Source organism: Taurulus bubalis (genome assembly GCF_910589615.1).
Source record: "Taurulus bubalis genome assembly, chromosome: 9".
Taxonomy (NCBI): domain Eukaryota; kingdom Metazoa; phylum Chordata; class Actinopteri; order Perciformes; family Cottidae; genus Taurulus; species Taurulus bubalis.
Genome location: NC_136597.1, coordinates 2,160,046 through 2,186,865, shown reverse-complemented (window position 1 = coordinate 2,186,865; position 26,820 = coordinate 2,160,046). Strand labels below are relative to the sequence as shown.

Genomic DNA, 26,820 nt, shown 5'->3' with positions numbered 1-26,820 from the left:
GAGGCGTTAATGGCACATGCCTGCATGGGTCCGTACACCTCGGAGCGATCAAACATGAGGATAAAGTACTCCAGGTTGTTGACTGTTGTCTCCCAGGGAAGATACTCTCTCTCATTGTGAAGGAAGCGCGTTGAATTCAGAGCCAGGGTCACGTCGATGAGTTTGGCCCTGAGAAAAACAAATTTGATTTGGTAAGATCAAGGAGGCCAATGAGCCACCGGGATCACCTCATTTCAGTCATGTTTAAAAGAAATTCACGAGACACTCAATGTACAGAACATTTGTGAACAGCAGTAAACTGAATAGAAGTCATTACCTTGCTAAGTTAAATGCATCGTCAATAAGCTGCCCTCTGTTCATCAGTGGGATCCGCTAAAAAACAAGAGCAAGATGAGGGACAGTTTACAAAGACATCTACAACTGTACTCAGTCCTTCTACCATCAGCAGCATTGGAACAGGATAATATGACTTGGAGTAGCGGAGGGAAAATGCTAAATCATTTTCTATTTCATTCCATTGAATTTCTACATTTTCAAAGTCAGATATAGACCCAACAGCAATATCATTTCTTGTAGTTTAAAGTAAAATACGTTCCAGTATTAGCAGTTTCTAAAAGGTCTGTCTGAAGCTACAATTGATGGATTGCCTTGACATTTTGTTGGTATTCATGTTCCCCAGCGGATGCTTCACAGCACTAGATGGAATGTCAGGGGATCTAGAAAGTCATTGGAATCTATCCTCTGAAAACCAAATCATGTCCCCGGCCATCCATTTAACAGTTGGCAGCAGTCTAGAACAACCAGTTCAATGACATTATCATCCCTGGAAATATTCGATAATATGTTCACTAAACAGATGTTGAAGACATGGTTAATATAAGTACCCAAACTCGGTACACCCATTGTGTAAGAGTCAAGTTCAAGAAATTAAAGTTCACATTTCTCATTAACAACCAGTTGTTTGAATGGTTAAATGAGCCAAGTTTTCATTTAATCTGCCAATCTTCAAGAATTTCAGGGCGAAGCCTTCAGGGGCAACCAGTTAATAAAAAAGAGGCTCAGCGCTGTGATTTGTTAAGTAATTTCTTTGGGCTCAGTGCTCACATGTGGGTTTGTCTCCAGCTGAGTCAGGAGGCGCTCCCAGTTCTCTGGGTTGTAATTGACTCTGTAGTATCCAGTACAGTTGACGTTTGCCAGGATCCACTCTCCACTGTCAGAGAGGAATTTGTCTTTCTTTACTGAAAATGGAGGCAAATATCATAAATGGTAAATGGAGTAGTACTCCGATCACTCAAAGTGCTTTAACACTACCGCAAAATCGAGTTACAAGCCGCTACTACCTTCGGTCAGTGTCCGTTAGCTCCCTGCTGTAGTCAGCTAGCGTTCCGCTAGCTCCCCGACAACCACCGAAGGTAGCGGGACCAGCCCCGGCTGGACACCCGACTCGGGCAGAGGGGACGCGGGCAGTAGCAGCAGCAGCGGCTAGTCGCAGCAGCAGCGGGGAGCTAGCTGCTAGCGCTGCTACTAGCTTGCTACAGCGGGGACACTGACCAGAGGTAGGAGCGGCTTGTAACCCGACCTTTACGGTACATGTCATTCACCCATTCACACACTGATCAGGATTAACTAGCATTCATTAGTTTCACATTCACAGTATAAATACAAAAACAAAACAAGTAAGGTCATCTTGTGTCTATGTTCATCTGTTCTGTCTCATCAAACTTTCAACTGACTTGTATCCAATCAAAGACCATCACATAGATGAAGGTATTCTATCTCCACCTACGTGTGCCTAATGAAACAGAACTAATGGTTGTTTGACAAATGTGAAAACGGAGCGGGTAAAAAGGTGCGTTCACTTACCCGTTTCACTGGTTTCCAACCAGACAAGAGAAGATTCAAGTGTATTTGACATGACTCTGATTGGGACGTACCACCAAAGACTAAACAAGCAGAAAATAATAGACAAAAACGAGGTATTATGAGTTGCTAATTTTTTCAGGAAAGGAGTATTCAGCTTTTAAACATTGAGCAACGAAGAGTCCAAATAAAAATCTGAAAGGAGGCACTTTTAAGAAAAGGTGACAGGTGATCTCTAAATGGAGCATGCAATCCAATCACCTGTAGGATAAACAGATATCTGCAAAGCCAAAGTGCCAGAGTCCAGAGCTGTTGTGTTCTGGATCTGGCCAGAATAGTTGGAATGCTTCAGCAATTAAGCATTCCAAGTATTGTTCTGCAAATCTTTATTCAACTTATTAGTTGGAATGCTTCAGCAGTCGTAAACTTGGGTCGATTTTGAATCCAACAGATTCAGGCGTGTTTAAATCCGACTAATTATGAGAGCAAGTCAACCTCCATTCCCTTCCATGTTAAATCTCCCTGCTAAAATGTCTCCCACAGACAATCGTACAATCGATTTTGAAATTGCAACTAGAGACACATTGTAACCTACAGACCCACAAACAACCTCCACGCATTCGCAAGAGTCTTATCTTTCAGGAAGTATTAGTCTTGTTTCCTCTTGCCTTTGAAATTCTTGAAATATTAAGCTTTTTATGAGAGGAAAAAAATGCATTGGAGTGAATGGAGGACATCTTCAAAGGAAATACTCACTCACTCATGACACAGGTGCTTCAAGTTAACTAATCAGTGCAGCTTCACATTCATTCTTGTTTTAGCAACATTGTGAGGAAACCCACAGCAGCTGCAGGCTGTTGGTGGAGAGAAAGTGAATTTGATTGCTAGCATGAAGTTAGCTTTGTGTTAGACTAAGTGTGGTGGAGATTTTATTTAGAAGGCATTATTCTTAAACATGTGGACCATTTGGTGAGGTCAGTTCGCCCAGACTGAACCGAGCCATCCTTGGGATGATAGCAAGGGTAGCTTCATATTGTTTTGGATTCCTCTGTTTTCTTCCTTTTGGCTATCACTTTTTCTTTCTCAGGGCCGCGACCAAGCGGCAGGCGCCAGCTGGGTGACGTGGACTGTCTCCTACACGCGGATGGCAGGGTGGGGGGAGGGGAAAGGGGAGAGGGCAACCATTTCAAAGAATAATTGTTGATGTATAAAACTCATGTGAACTATTTTTCCGGTTCAGACCTCCAAACCATTTGTGGGGGAGAGCTCCGCCCATTCAATTGAATTATTTCCAAGTTTCTGTTTAATAAATACTTAAAGACATTTGGGTGTTTCACATCGCATTTGTTTTCTCTAAAGGAGATTGAGGAGGTTAATTAATTTCCATTACAATTGGCGACGAGGATGAGGTTAGACGTGTAATTTGGACTCCGTTGGACAACAGAAGCGCACTACTAGATAGTTGATTCCTCCCGGAAGGTGAGAGGCTGTCCTCGGACGGAGTTTGAGATTGCCGCTCCAATCCTGAGTTGGGAAAAAGAATTCCACCCATAGAGAAAACCATTTGTGATGTAACAGACACTTGGAAAGGCCGCAACAACTTGGGGGCTCGCACTTTAGGGTGCTGGACAGGCATGTCCTGGTATGCTTGTAGTCTTATAGGTTTGATCTTGTGTATCACATTGGATTGTGTTGATAACTTGGTGTGTTGCACCGGATCATTCAGGTAATTCCGTAGACAAGTAATCAGAGACGGAGTTGAACTTGTATCTTCGCACTTTAGGAGGGTGCGGGACAGATGTGTCCTAGTGTGCTTGTAGTTTTGTAAGTCTGATCTTGTGTATTGCACCAGATCGTTCTGATAATTCCGTATAACAAGTGGCTATAGCAGTAAACAAGTAACTATAGACCGGTGTCCTAGGCTTGTAGGGTTTGTAGGGTTTTTAGTTTGATTTCGGGGTATTGTGCCGCATCGTTCTGAAAACTCGGTAGACAAGCCGGACTTGTAGTTTTTTTTTAATTTGATCTTGTGTGTAATTGTCTGATTGCACAGGATCGTTCTGAAAACTCGGTAGACAAGGAACTATAGTGTTTTTTTGTTGTTGTTGGAGAAATGGGTAGAAATCAGAGAAAAGTGAAGCCTGTGCAGCCTGAGCCGCCTGTAAAGCCTGTTTACAAAGTATAATCTCCAGTGATACAATGTATGTGGGAGAAGGATAAACAAAATGTGGACCAGTTGGAAGAATGGGTAAAAATGGGTTTTCCGGAGAAGGGGAGTTTCAGTTTACAACAATTGGAGCAGCTGAGAGCTTGTTTGGATCAGAGAGAGAAAGACGAACCAGTAGAACATGAGAGGAAGTCTGAGAAAGAAAAAGCTGTACCCCGTTTAAAGTAGACTGGAAGGGGTATGGTATGTGGAGAGAGGAAGCAGAGAGAAGGGAAAGGAAAAGATTGAGGAATGAGTGTGATAAAAAAATAATAAAGCAAGCGGAAAGGATGAAGGAGCTGAATGCACTGCTAAACTGTATCCTTCTTTGTCCGAGGTAAATGGTGGTGTGGACGCTGATCTGGATTTCCTCCCGCCGTCCTACGCTCCTCGGAAGAAAAAGCCGTCCAACCACCAGCCAGGCAGAAAAGAGGAGCTGAGCAAACCCCTCACGCGGATGGCAAAGCAGGAATTGGAAGAAAGTCAGGTTTTGCCCGCTGCCTTCCCGGATCCCCAAGTCAAGACCCAGGTGCAGATAATGCCCATGGTGGAAGTAGCAGGACTTGAGGTTCCCATGCTGGTTTTCCGCCCGTGGGGAGAAAAAGAGATTGAAGAAGCAATGATTCACGTGACAAGCCCAAAGATAAATCTGGCCCAATTCGAAAAAAGGCTTCTCGCTTTTGTTGGAGAATACAGGCCAACCATGACAGAGATACGCCGCCTGCTCAGCAAAATACTCGGACTGGACTATCACAAAATTGCAGGGGTGTTTACAACCGATATTTTGACCCATCGGAGTGTCAACCAGGATCATGACCACAAGGAAAATAGGCCGTACAAGTATGCTGTCGCGCTGCTCCTTGAGGAATGCAGGAAGGTTTTTCCTCCAGTCATGAGCTTGGCGAACATTGCAAAACTGAGGCAGAAACCGGGGGAGGCATGCACCGCTTTCCTGGCAAGACTCACAATAGCCTTTGACCAGCACAGTGGACTAACAAAAGACAGAATGGGAGCTGCGCCTCTGGAGCCGTGTGAGGTGTATCTAAAAGAACATTTCCTGTGTAAAATGAACCTGGAAGTGGCAGCAAAGATCAGAGAAAATTGTGTCACGTGGATGACTGCAGACCTGAGCACCATACTGTCATATGCTGAACATGCTGAGGAGCTGATGCAGAGGAGGCCCAGCTGACGATGTATGGCGGCATGGCATCAGATGGGGAAGCTGATGGACAGCAGAACAACACAAAACATGGGAGAAGAGAGGGGACATGTGAGGACAGAGGCGGTAGAAGAGAGAAGAGGGGCCAAAGAAGACAGAGGGGAAGAGACTTTGACACGTGAGCCAAGGACTATGTGTGCTACACATGTGGCGAACCTGGTCATTGGAGAAGGGACTGCCCGTGGGCCCCATGGAATAAAAACAAGGCTGGTGGGGAGGATCCGGTGGAAATCTGACTTGGAGTGGGGGGCGACGGGACGGACCCCAGAGAAGGACCTTTTGACGCACACGCCTCAGTAAAAAGGGTGAGTTGTGAGGAGGTGTGGTTTGGAGTGAATGAGGAAGAGATAGAGGGTTTGGCTATGAGGGACATTTATTGGACCGAGAGTACTGCCGCTGTTTCTGTCTCTGTCTCCCAAGCAAGCTGAGTTGTTCGTGGGGAGGTTCCACATGTTTCCTTGGCACGAGGCCAGGAATGGAGAAGGAGGACATGGCTGGCTGGCTGCGCACACAGACTCTGCATTCTGATCTCAGGCTTTCATGAGCTCCTGAGGACCGGTACAGTAAGAAAGGCGACGTTCACAAAAGTGCGATTCGCTCTGTCTAAAGTTTCACATCTGGGACATGTGATCACAGCAGGGGTCAAAGCCCTCTCTCCCAAAAGAATACAGGCTGTGGCTGAAACACAAACTGAGAAACAAATGAGAAATGACGTCTTATTGTAGATAGTGGATCCCAAATTATTCAGAAAGAGAGGCACTACTCTCTTCCATGAGTCATGGTAAACGTCTTTCTGCGCATGACAAACTGCAGACTCCTTGAGTGAGGCTTTCCTTGACTTAAAGAGTGCATTACTGGGTGCTCTGACACTTGGACTAGCTAAACTGGACGCATCGTTCACACAGTACGTTGACCAACGGGACGGATACATGACATCGGTTTTGACTCAGGACTATGGGGGGAAACAGAGACCTGGTGTTTGTTTCACTACTGTTTCCTACCTTAATCCTGCAACTGGTTTTCTTACTCCAACAGATGGAGAGCCACATAACTATGTTGTTTTCTTTTGAACGGGTCTGAGCGCTGAGCTAGGAGCGATACTGCTCCCTAAAACTGCCTGTGGTATGAAATGTGATGCTAACGCTTCTGATCCCTTTCAACAGGTAATGCTGCAGATGCAGCTAGAAGCAAGGCTTATTTAGGTTCTCTTTTCAGCTCATAACACTAGGTGTGCCTTCAGAAATATCTTTCACTGATGATGTTGACGTATTTCCAGACATTGGCTGCCCCAAAGTGAAGGGATGGGCCTCTTCTGGTGCAGTTTTTTTCTGTTTTGCTAAATTAGCATAGGTAATTTAGCAAAAGGGGGAGTTTGTATATGTAGGTTATTATAAAGATAGATCCATATTTTGTATAGTTATTTTAGTAATGGCAATCTAAAAGGCATCAAAATAACAGTGATAAAAGAGTAAATACTTTGGTAATTGTTCAAGGCAGATTATAATTATTTTTGTTCAACTGCTCATTAAGATGTAGGTGTCACCAAAGCAAATAAAAGCAACATTTAAACACAGATAATAAAAACGGTTTATAACATTTTATATCTCTTTATAGGATTTCAAATTTTTAGGGGATATTAAATCAAAGTATTCAAATTAGTTGTTAATTAAGGGAATGTAAAAGAACGAGGGAAATAAATATTCCTAGTGATTATTTGAGAGAGCACACGTCAGGAGTGTGCCAAAGACCAATAGACGTCATTCCTCCGACAGACTTTTACGTTCTAGAATCCCACTTTCACTGATTGCTTTGAATCAGAAGACACTGCGCTCAATTTGGACATTAAATAAAACTTATTTGGAATCCACATGGAACACAACATTGCCATAATACGTCACAATAAATAGCTGAATTTGGCTGATAAGAAATAAGTGAATGCTCCCAAGGCTGATCCTGCAGCAACACTACGCCTGACTGGTTTCCTCCCAGGGACGAGTGGGGAGGAATATAAAAGTGATTCTTCTGTGTAATAAAGCTTATAATTCGTGTCATTACAGTATTTTCCTAGATGTGGTGTAATAAAGAATAAATGATCCAATCAATGTTTACAGGTAGAAGGATCAATTAAATCAACAATTGGTTCCTGATGATTGTTATAATAACTTAACTATGTGATTGAATAGATTAGTTTAAATTGTTTGTTCCCACCTCACTAACATGTTGTTTTAAATCCAGTACCCTGGAGATTGAGGTCGGTTGACTCATCTCCAAAGATCGTGTCAGGGTTTAATTAATATATGTCAGCATTCCCTATCTATCTATCTATCTATCTATCTATCTATCTATCTATCATAGAGTTGCTTACTTCCCACAGAAACAGCTGAAGCCTAACCTTACAGATGATGTGCGTAAACCATTTTGGGTCAAATGTATTGATGGGTTGACACATTGTAATTACTTTTGTGGTCACTGTTGTGACCAAAGGGGGAATTGTGGTGGAGATTTTATTTAGAAGGCATTATTCTTAAACATGTGGACCATTTGGTGAGGTCAGTTCGCCCAGACTGAACCGAGCCATCCTTGGGATGATAGCAAGGGTATCTTCCTATTGTTTTGGATTCCTCTGTTTTCTTGTTTTCTTCCTGTTGGCTATCACTTTTCTTTCTCAGGGCCGCGACCAAGCGGCAGGCGCCAGCTGGGTGACGAGGACCGTCTCCTGTCTGCACACGGATGGCAGCGTGGGGGGAGGGGAAAGGGGAGAGGGCAACCATTTCAAAGAATAATTGCTGATGTATAAAACTCATGTGAACTATTTTTCTGGGTCAGACCTCCGAACCATTCAATTCAATTGAATTATTTCCAAGTTTCGGTTTAATAAATACTTAAAGACATTTGGGTGTTTCACATCGCATTTGTTTTCTCTAAAGGAGATTGAGGAGGTTAATTAATTTTCATTACACTAAGCTTACTGACTGTGTGTGTCTGTGTGCGTGCGAGCGTCTTATTATGGTCGCGTGCACGTTCGCGTGCGCACGTGTGAACTGTTAATGCGGTCACGTGTGTGCGTGTGTGTGTGTGTGTGTGTGTGTGTGTGTGATCTACTGATGCTCACATTTATTAACTCCTGAAAAATATCAAGCACATCAGTGCGTTCGGCAGAGTTGTTCCTCTCTGTTGAATGTACTATGTGGAGGCATGACAAAATGCCATGATGTACTACATCAAACACTTTCATTTAATAAATCAATAACCATGCAATTCTTTCTTTCCATTGCTGTTCTGATTTCTTCCATTAATCTATTTGTTCTAAACGGATTCTTACTCAATAGTTTGTTCTTTTCAATAAAATGAACACTTCATAAGATAAAGGTATGTTTATAATGAATAGTATAGTATGGAGCAATGCCCATGGAGCACCTACCTCGATTCAGAGGAGGCATTGAACAGGAAATGCTTCTGGTAGACTTCTCCATCGGTAGTGTTGATGGTGATAACAGGAAAACCAATTTGCTTGGTCCAGGTGTTCATCACCTTGGAAATGTTGGTGCGACCACCGTCCTCATCCTCGGCCTGCAAACATGGCATAAAACAGTTCATATTTTACGACATAAAGACATGATTAGCGCTAGCAACACAAATGTGGCTTGCAAAAATCAAACACTTTACCTTTTGAATATACTCCCAGAGGTCGTTCTGGTCTGTGTTTTTATAGCTAAAGTCTGAGAGGTACATCTGCAACACGAAAAGAGAGAGAGGTTATAGTTAACAGCTTCATCCCGCATTCACAATCATGATTTTCAGGAGGAAAGTTTGGATTCAGATTATTGATGTTGGGAGCAGGATGAAAATGTCCAAACACAACTGTCGACAGAGGATCCCAAGAGGATGTTATGTTGAAACTAGTGTTTGGCAAACAACAGCTTTTCTTTCATTTTTTGGCCAAAGGCACTTGAACCGCCGATGGAGCAGGTCTCCTAGGATGGAGCAGGTCTGCTGGGGGGCGCTCCTCAGCGGACTAAATTGTGGATTGTGAATAACATTGGGGAAAAAAAAAATAATCAAAAAAGCAGATGTTGAAATAATGTATTGAAATATTGTTTATTCAAATAAAACGTATGTAACAACAACATGACCACCCAGCCAGACCAGAACCACACCCAGCAGACCAGAACCACACACAGCCAGACCAGAACCACACCCAGCAGACCAGAACCACACCCAGCAGACCAGAACCACACAGCCAATGTATGTATGTAAATGATGATTGTAATAAAGTTGAAGTTTTTTAAAGTTCTAATGGGGTGTGGCACTGTAGCGTGAGCTCCAAAGCATGCAAAGACATTTACGCTCCCAGAGGTGTTTGTTGCATTGTTCTCTGAAACCCTGCGATCGCACGTGCGTTGGTGTCTCGCTACAAAAGTTCACTTGCTGAGCCTTGGCGCGCCCGTCGCTCCAGCTTGACTACGTATGGACTCAACTTTGACCGGCTCTTTTTCGTGGTTGTAAAGAGAGCAAGAGAACTCAAGCCGCAAACAGCTGTTCCTCCCCTCTGCCGATTCTGATAGGCACGCATTCGAGTGCTTTGAATAATAAATGTATGCTTGAAACTGATGTTGTTGGTGGTGTTATTTAGCATTTCTGAGGCTAGTGTATTGCTAAATCAATGAATTTGACTTTAGGAAAAAACAATAACAGCCCCCTCAGTCACTGTGAAAGTGTCCTGTAATGTTACTCAATACTCATACATCAGCTGTCTATGGTCCATGGGCACTAGTCAGTCACAATAACTCTTTCTGTTTTGTAAGACATAAGAAAACAAACACAAATACATCCAAGTATTGCACCAACGCTGCTGAAACGTGTTCTTTCCAGGGGGAAAAACAAACCTAAAGAACAGTTGATTTATCCACGCACAAAACTCCCCTTTCTCAGAAACAATCAATTAACTCTCTGTGGCTTACCAAAGACTCATCATACCATATATTCTGAAGAAACTGGCTACAGAAGATGGTGTGTGCCAATGTCTGCCACTACTCACAGCCAGTCAAATCAGCTCCTTTTCATCCATCTAAATAATAAAAAGATAAATCCATGCAGCACTGACAGCGTTGTGAAGCTGGAAAAGTGAAGACCTCTGGGCCCTGTTTCTCATACCTGGCTTACTGAGTTAGCGGCTAATTGTCATTATAAGATGACATAGGTCAGGCTTTTCGGTTTCTCGAAGCAAGCTTAGATTAATCACCATAGCAACACAGCCAAAAATGTAAACCTGCTCCCGGGCAGGCTTACTGAACTTCACTGGATAAGCTGGACACTCCCACGGACAAAAAAGGCAGCTCCCTTCCTCAATGATGAAGGAGCGATATTAGTTATATTAATTTTATAGGGAGAGAGTTCTTCCAGATCTCCAGGATCCATCCTTTACATCATCATGACTTCCTGTACGCGGTGATATAGATTCTGCCGACAAGGAATAATTTATTTAGAGAGCTTCTCGAGCCGCGGACATTGATCACCACAGACGCAGCTGATCGTCTCAGACACAGACTATCAGCGCTGCATGCCGCTGTTCTTAAGTTTATTTAGCTCTTAAGAAACTTATGGATGTGTTGAAAGCATCATAATTATATGACTGTTATTAGTACACCATACATATCATTATTGTAGAACATGATTAAAGTGATCGTGATAAGAATACAGAGAATCACACACAATTTATTTTCACTGCTTCAATTGATTGAATTTCTGATTATGAATAATACATACATACTGATCCGCCCATACACATATTCAAACTCCTAGTTTCATGTAACCTACACATACATGGATATAGCGCTGGCCACAACCCCTGTACTTCACTATTGTCTGCTGGGGAGCAGCACTGGAGCCGGTGACACCAACAGACTTAACAAGCTAGTTAAGAAGGCTCCATCATCGGCTGCAAGCAGGAGTTTGTGGAGCAGGTGGTGGAGAGGAGGACGCTGAAGAAACTTTTGTCCATAATGGACAACCTGGACCACCCTCTCTACCACCTGCTGCAGGGTCATATATATATATATATGACCACCCTCTCCACCACCTGCTGCAGGGCCAGAGGAGCACTTTCTCTCAGAGGTTCCTCACGCTCCGCTGCAACAAGGACCGTTACAGGAGAACATTCCTGCCGACAGCAATACGGCTCTATAACAAGTCACCGCTTGCTAGTTCCTCTGTGGATTAATTCACTGTACCATACATACTTGCATTTTGCACTATCTATTGTTTATCTAATTTACTTAATTAATGAATACACTCTGCGGCTGTAAATATAAATATATTTCATTCCAGTTAGTTGTATTCTATTCTATTGTGTATATATAAATATATATATATATATATATATATATATATTTTATTATTACTTTATTTTATTTGTATATATCTTTCATCCCTGTTGCTTCTTTATATATTTGATCTTTTATCTTGTGTGTTTGTATCTTCAATTTGTAAGGAGCTACGGATGACGACAAAAAAATGTCCCCTTGGGGATTAATAAAGTATATATTCATTCATTCATACACATATATAGTACATGATTCATACGCGCATACAGTACATATATCCTCATAAGTATATATTTATTCGTAAATATAATCTGATTGATTTGGGTGATGAAGCACTTAAAATTAGCCGATACATTTTCTCAACACTGACGCATTTAACTTGTCTGATATATTTGCGACGCTTATGTCTCTCAGCGGGGGCGGAGTTAAAGTTGCGTTCACGGCAACAATGTTGCAAAAATGTTGCAAAAACGTTGGAATAATCGCAACACGTTTGCTGTGAATGACTACGGTATTTACTTCCTCATATGCCTTCATGATCATCTCCTGCTTCTCAGCAGAGAAATAAAAAGAGGTTCCTCTGAGTTTATTGTCCATTGTACTGTTAGAACATGGTGGTGTCAGTGCTCCATTATTATCCTTCTGAAGAGGAGCGGCGCATTTATCCAGATGACTGACGTCTGGCTAGAATGAACGAGACGTTTCAGAGTGGATCAGCCGTGAAGAAACCCAGACAGCCTGATGTCAATCATCTCGCTAATTTAAGCTGGAGATTAGGACATTTGCTTGACTTTGTTTAGCCAGGTACGAGAAACAGGGCCCGGTTGTTGCATTCAGCAAGTGTTTGTTGAAGAAAGTGAAACAGGGGTCTATGTGATTTAGTGATTATGAGTTTGCCGCCAACTAAGGCATCGAATTAGAGAGCTTTGGTGCGGCGGTTTGCTTTCCCACCCATGTGGTGAGTCACATCGCATCCTCTCAGAGGAAAACTACCAGTTACTTACTCTGATTCCTTTGGTGAAAACTCTGTCCGTGACGATGTCTGCCAGCATTCTCAGCACAGCTGCCCCCTGCCGAGTGAACACCAAACACAAGTAATGGCTTTATATTCATAGGACACTGGTATGAGATCCAAGATGGCAGCATGTTAGTCCATGTCCTCATCAGTACTCAGTGTTGTCTGTTTTGTTTTTTTACTAATAAGTCTTTTAATTTGTACTTTTAACTTTTCATACTGAACTAAAAAGCAAATTATATACGTAGTGCTTTTGCACACCTTAATTGAGGAATAGGGGGTTATCTGCTTCCTGGTTCATCTAATCGGGATACACTGCTCCAACCCTCGGAAAATCTCTCTTTTCCGGTCTCCAGAGCTCACTGCACCGTCACCTGCCTGGCGTCTCCACCTGACCTCGCCACCGCATCTCCTCCTCACCTCTCAACGCTGCAGCTCCTCTGTGCGCAGCACACAGACACGCATTCGCCTCTCTCTCTCTCTGGATAGAGACAATGGCGCTTCTCGTGGCGCTACTTTGTGCGCTGTGTTTGTGGGACTTGGGAGCAAGCGATCGTACCTGGGTGAGTGCATCAAACAACGTGTACTGCCCGTCGGACATTGCTAATGGAGGCACTTGTTTCACGGCTGTAGTACAACCCGTACAAACCCCAAAGCAGTTGGCGCAGGACACAAACTTTTCAAGGAGTATGCTCAGAGACCTACCCCGCCTCCAAAGCCTTCTGGCTCTAAATAACTACTTTGCGTGCTGTGAGAGGACTAGTTCGGACTTCGGATATGAAACGTCAAAGGAATTGACATGTAATGTTGCTAAACAGAGATTGTTGATTGTTTTATTATTGCTTATATCTGGTAATGTGCAGCCTAACCCTGGCCCTGAGCTGCAGTGTATTCAGACGCCAGCTGACTTCATAGCCTTGCCTGGTCTACGTATTATGCATTTAAATGTGCGAAGCTTGTTACCAATAATGGATATGATTAGAATATGGGTCAAATCATTAGATGCTGACATCATTGTGATATCCGAAACATGGCTTACAAAATCAATTATTGATGATGACATTAACTTGGATGGCTACAATGTTTATCGTGCTGACAGGGCAAAGACAGGTGGAGGAGTTGCCTGTTATGTGAAATCAACATTTGTTGTCAAGGTGGTTCTGTCTAAATCGATTTGCAAGCAGTTAGTTTCTTGCAGTGGATGTTGAAATTTCGAAGGGCCCTTGTATGACCGTTGTTGGGTGTTATAGGCCTCCATCCGCTTCAGACGAGGCATTACAGTCACTGATGCACCTTATATCCAAACTAAATTATGGTGAAACTGTTTTAGCTGGAGATCTTAACTGGGACTGGCTTATGCCTGTGTCTAATGATTTTAAATCTTTTTGTGATTCTGTTCATCTTACCCAGTTAGTAAATTCACCAACTCGTCCAAATCTTAAGTGCCTTGAGAAGTCAACATTAATTGACTTGATTTTAACTAATGTTCCTCATAAATTCTCAGCTGTTGGTGTTTTCTGTAATGACCTAAGTGATCGTTGTGTTGTTGCTGCTAGCAGGAACACTAAGGTCCCTAAATTAAAACTACGCATCATTTATAAGAGGAATCTTAAACATTTGAATGAACAAGGGTTTTATCATGATTTGTTTCATTGTAATTGGAGGAGGATAGAGCTAATCCCTGATGTGGAAACTGCCTGGTCTTTTTTTAATGATGGTTTTACACAAATCATGAATATACACGCCCCTTTTAGGAAGTACAGAGTACATGGACGTGAAGATCCCTGGTTCTCCTCTGATCTAGCAGACAGTATTCATGAGCGAAACCTAGCTTGGGCTAAGGCAAGAACAGCAGGTTCTGCCACTGACTGGCTTGTGTTTAGGAAACTAAGAAACACATGTTCCTCTTTTATCAAGGAAGCAAAATCTGAATATTATTTGTCAATTACTACTGAAAATTTAAATGATCCGAGGAGATTTTGGAAAACTATAAAATCCCTCTCTGTGAGTAAGAACTCACACGTTTTACCTGTTTTTGTTATGAAGGACTCTGTCGCTGTTCATGACAAAATGGAGATCCTGAATTGTTTCAACGCACACTTCATTTCTTCTGGCTCTCTGTTTGACTCTTGTTGTCCAAGGTCTGTGAAACCTTGTACTGGGGTTCCAGTCTATACTGGTCAGCCTTTTAATTGTACACCACTTCCTGTGCAGGAAGTTCATAAAGCCATAAAAAGCAAACCTTCAGGGCCTGATTGTATAGACCCTTACTTTTTGAAATTGGCTGCTGATTTTGTTGCAGAGCCACTTGCATATATGTTTAATCTGACAATGAAAAACAACGAAATACCAATTAAATGGAACAGTCGGAGTAGGCCACAGAATATCCCCTCGGTGGTCACTCTTGAAGGGAGTGAAATAGAGGTCATTGACTCTTATAAATATCTGGGTATTCTGATTGATGACTCCCTCACTTTTCAGCCACATGTACAGTACCTGGTGAAAAAGTTGAGGTTAAAACTGGGTTTTTCTTTTAGAAATAAGCTGTGCTTTTCCAATAATGTAAAAAAGCGATTAGTTGCTGCTACTTTTTTACCCGTGTTGGACTATGGTGATCTTCTTTATATGCATGCCTCTGCTAACTGTCTTCTTGGGTGGACGCAGCTTAGCAGCTTCACTGCGGTTCATTACAAACTGTAAGGCTCTGACTCACCACTGAGTTATACTCTCTGTAGGACGGCCTGCTTTGGCCCTGTAGGCTCCCTCATTGGTACACCCTTATTTATAAGGCAGTCCTTGGTCTGCTCCCAAACTACCTGTGTCTTTGCATCAACCAGAGAAGTGTCGGACAATATTCTTTGCGATCTCTGGACTTTTTTATGCTCACTGTTCCAAATGCCAGAACGGAAATGGGAAAAAGGGCTTTTGGGTACTCTGCCCCCTCATCACGGAATATGTTGCAGAATGTTTTAAAGCTCAGGGAACTAATATCACTGACTGCTTTTAAATCTCGAATAAAAGAAATAGAGGCAGGTTCCCAAAAATGTTAATGTTTCTTAAATTAACTCTACGTCACTTTTTCTTAGCTCTTAGCTTTTAGTTTCTTTTAACTTGTCTTGTTCTGTGTTTTCTGTCTATAACTATGCTTTTTTTATGCTGCTGCCCGTCTTGGCCAGGTCTCCCTCGAAAAAGAGATTTTTAATCTCAATGGGACTTCCTGGTTAAATAAAGGTTAAATTAAAAAATTAAAAAAAATGAGTGACTTGCAAATAAAACACACCCACCATCATATGTATTCATTGCTAGTTTCATTTGGTTGTACCTTACAGTAGGTTATGGAATCAAACAATTCAACGATGTCATAAGAAATCTGGATGTCTGCCTCCGGAGGACTGAGAAGGTGGGACGAGGCCAGAGCGTCCTGCTCAAACGCTTCATGGAGGTTGTCCATGAAATGTGTGTCTTTCTGAGGAAAACCAAAAGAGCCAAGAGCACATATCCCATGAAGATATGGAGACGAGCTTTCTTCTCATGTGTATCTTTCAATGATCGTGCAAGTTGAAAAGGTTGGCAACAGATAAGAACAAAAAATAGATAAAATAGTCCTCATTCTGCAGTGAACTCTTGGACTGAACTTACTAATTGGAACGTAGGCTCTACATGGTCCACTGCAAAGAATGACAAGTACGTGGCAAAGCCCTCGTTCAGCCATATGTCGTTCCACCATTTCATTGTCACCAGATTCCCAAACCACTGTCAACAAAAACAGAAGATGTGGATGGTTGACCCGGCAAGGATTCACTAGACAACCACATATGACATTATGTGTTACCTTTACCTACAACATGTCACTCAAAGAGACACATACCAACCAGGAAGACACTCACAAAAGACCACAGAAACATAGATTGACTAAAAAGATGAACAAAAAGACAAGTGGCAAAGAGACAAAAAGAGGCTCACAACGACTATGAAAAGGGGCCAAACCACTAAAAAAGGACACAAGATGAAAAAAGGACAAAACCTCCACAGACAAAAAGATTACCACAAAAAGACCAAAACAATTACAAAGAGACACAAAACAAAATAGTGAGAACAGTTGGGGCCTTGAACCATTAGTACGTGTCATATTTTGGGTACCAAACATTAAGGTTTTTTCCCCCTCTAACCTGGTGTGCCAGTTCATGTGCAATGAGAACGGCGATCCCCTCCTTGTGCAACAGCGAGGACACTCCCTCCTCATAGAGCACGCCTCCCTCCTGGTATGTGATCAGTCCCCAGTTTTCCATCCCTCCAAGACCAAAGTCTGGCAGTGCAATTTGATCTGGAGGAATCACATAGATATGGACAAAAGTGTTTTACACATCTGAAAGTATTCAATTCAACTTATTTTGTGTCGCCCAAAATCACATATTACAAATGATCCTCAGAGGGCTTTACCATCTGTACACATACAACATCCTCTGTCTGACTTTCCTCAGAATAGCAGAGCTGCTCTGCAGGTAGAACTAAACCCGCCCGTCTCCTAAAAATGATTTCCCCATTCAACGAAACTGCATTGTGAAGGGAAACCCATTTTCTTGTGGAACATCTTTGCTGTTTCACACATCACAAACAAGTTCCAATGAGTCAGCAGAAGTCCACATAGGGAGGGACGGGTCAAATAACACACATTTGTGTCTCGTGTGAACATAACTAAGTACAGCTATACAAGTAGTTTTAAAGCTTTTTTGTTGTTGTTTGTAGCAAAATTAAGGAGCTTCTCAAAGCTGGGGAAAAAAGAAGAAAATGTTTCAGTATTTTTAAATGGCAGGAGGTTACAGCTATATGGTTGGAGGGATGATATGAGTATGGGTGGATATCACTGATGAGGAAACATCAATATGATTCATTATGATCCGTGTAATGTCGTCTTTGTAAAACTCCATGGGAGTTGTAGTTTTTAAATAACAATATATTATAATAATATTATAACAAATTATATAGTATTTGGACACTGTATGCATGTTCTTACTTACCATCTATCAACACATCCATCCAATCATATCCAGACCAAGCCTTACCTAGAGTTCTCTGTTCGTAATTTATTCCAAAATAGCTCTCGTAGAACTTGAGAATCTCCCCGGTGATGACGGCCGCATACTGAGCGTGACCTGCTGCGATGGCGTCAGGACGTGCATACGTCTGTATGGGCAAAACACAGAGGTAAGATAAAGCACACAGGATATTCTCCCACTTCTGTTTTGCACTTCTAAATGTTAGCAGAAGAAAATGTAACGTCTCTAGTGAAACCAGTCAAGGTCAACACCACACCAAAAGCAATTACATTAAACTCATTTTGAATGTACAGCACACATACTTTAATCTTCACACGGCCACCTGTTGGGGACTCGGTTGACCTGAACTCTGAAACCGTGAAGGCAAACAAGTACGTGGACATCTTCGGCGTCGGATGAAAGTAAGTGACTTTCCAGTCGTCGTCGATAATATTGGAACCTGAGAGAGCGGGAGACGAGGCAGACCAGTATGAGGAAGGACATCTTCTGTTCTGGGATTACCGTCATACTGCCTGAGGGACATTTTTAACATGAGCGACAGTTTATTGTACGTATTTCACCTCTCATGTCCGCATTCCCTAGAGCGTCCATGTCTCTCCTGTGGATGATCGCCACGTCAAACACCGCCTTCATTTCTGGCTCGTCGAAACAAGGGAACACGCTCCTGGCATGTGTTGGTTCCAAATTGGTGGCGGCGAGGAATCTATGAATACAGACAAAGACAGCCAGACCTTTCTTTATGAAGCCCACCTAAAATGTTCTTCAACCCCCCCCAAATAATTTGGCTTGAAAAAAATAAGAAAAAAAACTTAATTTTTTAATTTTGGTGATTTCATTAAATTAAACTATTGTTTCTCACATGGACAAGTGGTTTTCTCCTTCAAATTACAATCTAATAGCCTATCATCATACTTATCCATTGGGCACTAGGACCATGGGGATGGTTGCTACAATGGCATTCTCACTCTGCCAAGTACACACCAAGGAGTTTATTTCAAAGTAAACTACACCAAGGAGTTTATCTTATAGTAAACTATACCAAGGAGTTTATCTCATAGTAAACTACACCAAGGAGTTCATCTCACAGTAAACTACACCAAGGAGTTTGTCTCATAGTAAACTACACCAAGGAGTTTATCTCACAGTAAACTATACCAAGGAGTTTATCTCAAAGTAAACTACACCAAGGAGTTTATCTCACAGTAAACTACACCAAGGAGTTTATCTCATAGTAAACTATACCAAGGAGTTTATCTCACAGTAAACTATACCAAGGAGTTTATCTCACAGTAAACTATACCAAGGAGTTTATCTCAAAGTAAACTATACCAAGGAGTTTATCTCACAGTAAACTACACCAAGGAGTTTATCTCACAGTAAACTACACCAAGGAGTTTATCTTATAGTAAACTATACCAAGGAGTTTATCTCACAGTAAACTATACCAAGGAGTTTATCTTACAGTAAACTATACCAAGGAGTTTATCTCACAGTAAACTATACCAAGGAGTTTATTTCATAGTAAACTACACCAAGGAGTTCATCTCAAAGTAAACTACACCAAGGAGTTTATCTCAAAGTAAACTACACCAAGGAGTTTATCTCAAAGTAAACTACACCAAGGAGTTCATCTCACAGTAAACTACACCAAGGAGTTTATCTCAGTAAACTACACCAAGGAGTTTATCTCACAGTAAACTACACCAAGGAGTTTATCTCACAGTAAACTATACCAAGGAGTTTATCTCATAGTAAACTATACCAAGGAGTTCATCTCATAGCAAACTACACCAAGGAGTTTATCTCACAGTAAACTATACCAAGGAGTTTATCTCACAGTAAACTACACCAAGGAGTTTATCTCACAGTAAACTATACCAAGGAGTTTATCTCAAAGTAAACTACACCAAGGAGTTTATTTCATAGTAAACTACACCAAGGAGTTTATCTCAAAGTAAACTACACCAAGGAGTTTATCTCACAGTAAACTACACCAAGGAGTTTATCTCACAGTAAACTACACCAAGGAGTTTATCTCACAGTAAACTATACCAAGGAGTTTATCTCAAAGTAAACTACACCAAGGAGTTTATTTCATAGTAAACTACACCAAGGAGTTTATCTCAAAGTAAACTACACCAAGGAGTTTATCTCACAGTAAACTACACCAAGGAGTTTATCTCACAGTAAACTACACCAAAGAGTTTATCTCACAGTAAACTATACCAAGGAGTTTATCTCAAAGTAAACTACACTAAGGAGTTTATCTCACAGTAAACTATACCAAGGAGTTTATCTCAAAGTAAACTACACCAAGGAGTTTATCTCAAAGTAAACTATACCAAGGAGTTTATCTCATAGTAAACTACACCAAGGAGTTTATCTCATTGTAAACTACACCAAGGAGTTTATCTCATTGTAAACTACACCAAGGAGTTTATCTCATAGTAAACTACATCAAGGAGTTTATCTCACAGTAAACTATACCAAGGAGTTTATTTTATAGTAAACTACACCAAGGAGTTTATTTTATAGTAAACTACACCAAGGAGTTTATTTCATAGTAAACTACACCAAGGAGTTTATCTCAAAGTAAACTACACCAAGGAGTTGATCTCACAGTAAACTACACCAAGGAGTTTATCTCACAGTAAACTACACCAAAGAGTTTATCTCACAGTAAACTATACCAAGGAGTTTATCTCAAAGTAAACTACACTAAGGAGTTTATCTCACAGTAAACTATACCAAGGAGTTTATCTCAAAGTAAACTACACCAAGGAGTTTATCTCAAAGTAAACTATACCAAGGAGTTTATCTCATAGTAAACTACACCAAGGAGTTTATCTCATTGTAAACTACACCAAGGAGTTTATCTCATTGTAAACTACACCAAGGAGTTTATCTCATAGTAAACTACATCAAGGAGTTTATCTCACAGTAAACTATACCAAGGAGTTTATTTTATAGTAAACTACACCAAGGAGTTTATTTTATAGTAAACTACACCAAGGAGTTTATCTCAAAGTAAACTACACCAAGGAGTTTATCTCAAAGTAAACTATACCAAGGAGTTTATCTCACACAAACTACACCAAGGAGTTTATCTCACAGTAAACTACACCAAGGAGTTTATCTCACAGCAAACTACACCAAGGAGTTTATCTCACAGCAAACTACACCAAGGAGTTTATCTCATAGTAAACTACACCAAGGAGTTTATCTTTAAGCAAACTACACCAAGGAGTTTATCTCAAAGTAAACTACACCAAGGAGTTTATCTCATAGTAAACTATACCAAGGAGTGTATCTCATAGTAAACTACACCAAGGAGTTTATCTCACAGTAAACTATACCAAGGAGTTTATCTCAAAGTAAACTACACCAAGGAGTGTATTTCATAGTAAACTACACCAAGGAGTTTATCTCAAAGTAAACTACACCAAGGAGTTTATCTCACAGTAAACTACACCAAGGAGTTTATCTCACAGCAAACTACACCAAGGAGTTTATCTCACAGCAAACTACACCAAGGAGTTTATCTCACAGTAAACTATACCAAGGAGTTTATCTCAAAGTAAACTACACCAAGGAGTTTATCTCACAGTAAACTACACCAAGGAGTTTATCTCATAGTAAACTATACCAAGGAGTTTATCTCACAGTAAACTATACCAAGGAGTTTATCTCACAGTAAACTATACCAAGGAGTTTATCTCAAAGTAAACTATACCAAGGAGTTTATCTCACAGTAAACTACACCAAGGAGTTTATCTTACAGCAAACTACACCAAGGAGTTTATCTCATAGTAAACTACACCAAGGAGTTTATCTTTAAGCAAACTACACCAAGGAGTTCATCTTTAAGCAAACTACACCAAGGAGTTTATCTCAAAGCAAACTACACCAAGGAGTTTATCTCACAGTAAACTATACCAAGGAGTGTATCTCATAGTAAACTACACCAAGGAGTTTATCTCACAGTAAACTATACCAAGGAGTTTATCTCAAAGTAAACTACACCAAGGAGTTTATCTCAAAGTAAACTACACTAAGGAGTTTATCTCAAAGTAAACTACACTAAGGAGTTTATCTCACAGTAAACTATACCAAGGAGTTTATCTCATTGTAAACTACACTAAGGAGTTTATCTCATAGTAAACTATACCGAGGAGTTTATCTCACAGTAAACTATACCAAGGAGTTCATCTCACAGTAAACTATACCAAGGAGTTTATTTCATAGTAAACTATACCAAGGAGTTTATCTCAAAGTAAACTACACCAAGGAGTTCATCTCAAAGTAAACTATACCAAGGAGTTTATCTCAAAGTAAACTACACCAAGGAGTTTATCTCACAGTAAACTATACCAAGGAGTTTATCTGAAAGTAAACTACACTAAGGAGTTTATCTCATATAAACTACACCAAGGAGTTTATCTCAAAGTAAACTACACCAAGGAGTTTATCTCACAGTAAACTACACCAAGGAGTTTATCTCATAGTAAACTATACCAAGGAGTTTATCTCACAGTAAACTATACCAAGGAGTTTATCTCACAGTAAACTATACCAAGGAGTTTATCTCAAAGTAAACTATACCAAGGAGTTTATCTCACAGTAAACTACACCAAGGAGTTTATCTCACAGCAAACTACACCAAGGAGTTTATCTTTAAGCAAACTACACCAAGGAGTTTATCTTTAAGCAAACTACACCAAGGAGTTTATCTCAAAGCAAACTACACCAAGGAGTTTATCTCATAGTAAACTATACCAAGGAGTGTATCTCATAGTAAACTACACCAAGGAGTTTATCTCACAGTAAACTACACCAAGGAGTTTATCTCAAAGTAAACTACACCAAGGAGTTTATCTCATAGTAAACTATACCAAGGAGTGTATCTCATAGTAAACTACACCAAGGAGTGTATCTCACAGTAAACTATACCAAGGAGTTTATCTCAAAGTAAACTACACCAAGGAGTTTATCTCATAGTAAACTACACCAAGGAGTTTATCTCACAGTAAACTACACCAAGGAGTTTATGTCACAGCAAACTACACCAAGGAGTTTATCTCATAGTAAACTACACCAAGGAGTTTATCTCATAGTAAACTATACCAAGGAGTGTATCTCATAGTAAACTACACCAAGGAGTTTATCTCACAGTAAACTACACCAAGGAGTTTATCTCAAAGTAAACTACACCAAGGAGTTTATCTCATAGTAAACTATACCAAGGAGTGTATCTCATAGTAAACTACACCAAGGAGTGTATCTCACAGTAAACTATACCAAGGAGTTTATCTCAAAGTAAACTACACCAAGGAGTTTATCTCAAAGTAAACTACACTAAGGAGTTTATCTCACAGTAAACTATACCAAGGAGTTTATCTCATTGTAAACTACACTAAGGAGTTTATTTCATAGTAAACTATACCAAGGAGTTTATCTCAAAGTAAACTACACCAAGGAGTTCATCTCAAAGTAAACTATACCAAGGAGTTTATCTCAAAGTAAACTACACCAAGGAGTTTATCTCACAGTAATTTACACCAAGGAGTTTATCTCACAGTAAACTATACCAAGGAGTTTATCTCAAATTAAACTACACCAAGGAGTTTATCTCACAGTAAACTACACCAAGGAGTTTATCTCACAGTAAACTATACCAAGGAGTTTATCTCACAGTAAACTATACCAAGGAGTTTATCTCATAGTAAACTATACCAAGGAGTTTATTTCATAGTAAACTACACCAAAGAGTTTATCTGAAAGTAAACTATACCAAGGAGTTTATCTCAAAGTAAACTATACCAAGGAGTTTATCTGAAAGTAAACTACACTAAGGAGTTTATCTCATATAAACTATACCAAGGAGTTTATCTCATAGTAAACTATACCAAGGAGTTTATTTCATAGTAAACTACACCAAGGAGTTTATCTCAAAGTAAACTACACCAAAGAGTTTATCTGAAAGTAAACTACACCAAGGAGTTTATCTGAAAGTAAACTACACCAAGGAGTTTATCTGAAAGTAAACTATACCAAGGAGTTTATCTCATAGTAAACTATACCAAGGAGTTTATTTCATAGTAAACTACACCAAGGAGTTTATCTCAAAGTAAACTACACCAAAGAGTTTATCTGAAAGTAAACTATACCAAGGAGTTTATCTCACAGTAAACTACACCAAGGAGTTTATCTCATATAAACTACACCAAGGAGTTTAGCTCAAAGTAAATGATGCAGGGAGGGAATGTAAGTAGTTAGGTGGTTACAGAATGTGTCTATCTGTAGTTGTTAACGATGGTCACCTGCTTACGTTCATGTTTACTTGAGGCAAATGAAAGAAAATATGGTAGTGGGCTATGTTAACACTAAGCTAGCTATTTTTGTGTATTTTCATCTGCCTCTAATGCTGCATTCACACCAACCGCTTCAGTTTACTCGCTACCAAACGCGAAAAATTGCGCCGCGACAAAGGGGGCGTGGCTTATTGCCGTCGCTTCTCTCCGTGAAAAAGAGTTATCTTTTCCGCTATTGAACATGGAGTAAATAACCACTAGTTCTGCTTTATACTTGTTGTGGAAGTCCCAAAACCATCGGAACGTCAACCGCCCTCGTGTCTGGGTTTATCACCATCCGTAGCCGCACACAGCTCGGTGAATTTCACCGACTCCTCCAGGAACTGTGCCTGACTTATCTCCGTAAAAACACCGTTGCCGTTTCTGCCATCCACCATGGAAATAACCACTAGTTCTGCTCTATACTTGTTGTGTAAACTCCACATACGTCGGAACATCAAACTCCATCGTGTCTGGGTTCATAATATTATCCGTATTCCCACCACAGCGTCTGAATGAAGCCGCTACCAGCGCTACTTCAGGACCAGTAGCAACAGTTTGATTCAGCAACGGCAAGTAATCGCGCCGCCTCAAACGCGTCTAACGCGCCGCGGAATAAACGCAATTTAGAAACCTATCGCGTCTGTGCATTGACTTTGCATGTAGTTTGTCCGTGCGTCAAATTCTCTCTCTCTTTATTTGAGAAAAGTTCATATTTGTGTTCACTATGACCCTGAAATTCTGTCTCTTGAGTTATCATATACTGAATCCAAGCAAAACTACAGAGAAAGATCACACTCTTTCTGATTGAACCAATCTATGAACTGTCTGGAACAATGGAAATCTGCGGCCCCAAATGTGCCCCACTTTTTGTTTTGCCGTGCGCAATCGTGCCACTTACGTTGGGGCTAAGCCCCCCCCATTTCTTGAATCCTAGAAACACCCCTGGCTAGAGGTGTGAGGAGGAATCTTTCTCATGTAGAAATGCCTCCAAACCAGAAACTGGCTGCTGCTGGTTCAACCTCAGAGTCTCAATGAGTGAGTACAGAATGTGTGCAGGGGCAAGCAATGTGAAGTATTATTTTCTAGACCAACAGTGTATCAGAAGCGTCTTAGTGATTGTCCTTGGTGACTTTAACAAAGGAAACCTCAGCCATGAACTCCCCAAATATACACAGTTTGTTCATCAGCACAGACCCACTGACTGACTCTTAGGACCATTTCCCTTGCACCTCCTTTCTTCTCCTTTTCTTCGTATTAAAACACACTGGCCAGTTTTATTTTAAAATACACTTGTTTTAAAGTACTGTTATCTGTTTGTTATTTACCATATTTATCTATCCCATGAGAACCCGGACCCATTTCTCCTTCATGGAACATGATGGGGGACATAATACAGATTAAATAAACCACATAGAACACATTTGGGTGTTAATGGTATAAAAAAAGAAATGGTATTAATAATTACACTATACCATAATTTTTTGGGTTTATATTTGTTTTAATATGCTTTGGATTGAACAATATAAAATATTTTAGCTAAATATCATTGAATCAGCCAAATTAACTGCCGTGATGGCGGCATTGCATGAGAGCGCAACAAGTGGATTAATAGCTTAACCGATTTAATTTAAGTCAAGAGTCAATGTTGGGAATTTTCAAATATGGTGCCTAGAGGAAATTCTGGCAGGATTGTTTCATTTTTCTCAAAAAAAATTGTTTGAAAACAGCTTTAAACATATACTATTTTTTTTCCTTACCTCTCTGGGTCTTGATCGCCTTCAAATGCCGGGGAACCTTCGGCATACGTGCTTACAAAAATCCCATAAAGATCTCTTGTAAGTTCTCCCTTGAAAGCCAGAAACAAACTGTAGTTCCCCCCTGCCTCTAACACTTCATTCAGCTGGATCTCCAGGAAGTCGCCAGGCAGTTCATTGAGGATCTTCATTGAGGAAACGCCGATCCTCTCATTTGTGTCTTTGTTCCTCACCACCGGATCAGAAACGGCCAGGTCCACGCTGTGGAGGTAGATGGTACTAGTGGCCTGGACACAATGAAAACTGACAGTGGAGTTTCCAGTGAAGAGCATCGTCTGGTTGGGGCTGGTGACGTTCACCTCCGCTATGATTCGTCTGTAGAGGTGCGGGTGGAGTAAGACCTGGTAGCTTTGGGGTACGAGGTTCTTCGGCAGCCGGATGACGGGCGGCGGGTTCATTGTCGCGATCTCGGTCTTGTAAGAAATGATCGCGATGACGATGCCAGCAAGGACGAAGACGGTCAGGAAGACGAAGGTGGCGGCGAAAGCCTTGGATTTGCCGGATTCTTTGGGCATGCTGGCTGCTTCCGATGGCCGGTCCTGAAGGTGCTGTTGCTCGACTGTGTCGAGAGATGAGTCTGAAGAGCTTGTGTGCCTTTGGTATGTTCACATCCAAGTCACCTCCCTCCCATAAACTGGGCTTGGCCTCAACAATTAAGGGCCTGCGCTCAGATTAAGCATTAATTCGGCATTGCCGAGTGTTTAGTGCGGAGAGGGCGACATTTATCGGCCTCTCTGTAAATAATCAGTCAGATGGTGCTCGCAAACATCTGGAGGAGGTTACTGCGGTCTTGGCGCTAATGCAGGAGGTTCTGTAGACCTCAAGGAACACTTTATCCTCACACATCACCCCGTCAACTCATCACACACATACACTCCCTTTCTGTGAATGCAGCACACATCAGAATCACAAGCCTCAAATGGAAACAAGAGCAGCTGGTGGAGGAAATCCTTCAGCGGGAGGACATCGGCAT

At 41.1% G+C, this 26,820-nt stretch overlaps 1 protein-coding gene across 1 annotated transcript in view; it reads right to left on the bottom strand.

Moving 5' to 3' along the window:
- Window positions 1-26,362, bottom strand: part of LOC306741738 (aminopeptidase N-like) — a gene marked incomplete at its 5' end in the record, with an annotated part of 41,243 nt that extends 14,881 nt beyond the window's left edge. The window contains 14 exons of the mRNA XM_079224054.1: window positions 21-168; window positions 317-372; window positions 1,105-1,238; window positions 1,864-1,943; window positions 8,707-8,855; window positions 8,952-9,017; window positions 12,613-12,678; window positions 15,946-16,089; window positions 16,263-16,376; window positions 16,793-16,947; window positions 17,687-17,807; window positions 17,983-18,119; window positions 18,241-18,383; window positions 25,791-26,362. Of these exons, the coding sequence (XP_079080180.1) occupies window positions 21-168; window positions 317-372; window positions 1,105-1,238; window positions 1,864-1,943; window positions 8,707-8,855; window positions 8,952-9,017; window positions 12,613-12,678; window positions 15,946-16,089; window positions 16,263-16,376; window positions 16,793-16,947; window positions 17,687-17,807; window positions 17,983-18,119; window positions 18,241-18,383; window positions 25,791-26,362 (2,085 nt within the window). The remainder of the gene's footprint in view (window positions 1-20; window positions 169-316; window positions 373-1,104; window positions 1,239-1,863; window positions 1,944-8,706; window positions 8,856-8,951; window positions 9,018-12,612; window positions 12,679-15,945; window positions 16,090-16,262; window positions 16,377-16,792; window positions 16,948-17,686; window positions 17,808-17,982; window positions 18,120-18,240; window positions 18,384-25,790) is intronic.
- Window positions 26,363-26,820: the final 458 nt, after the last annotated feature.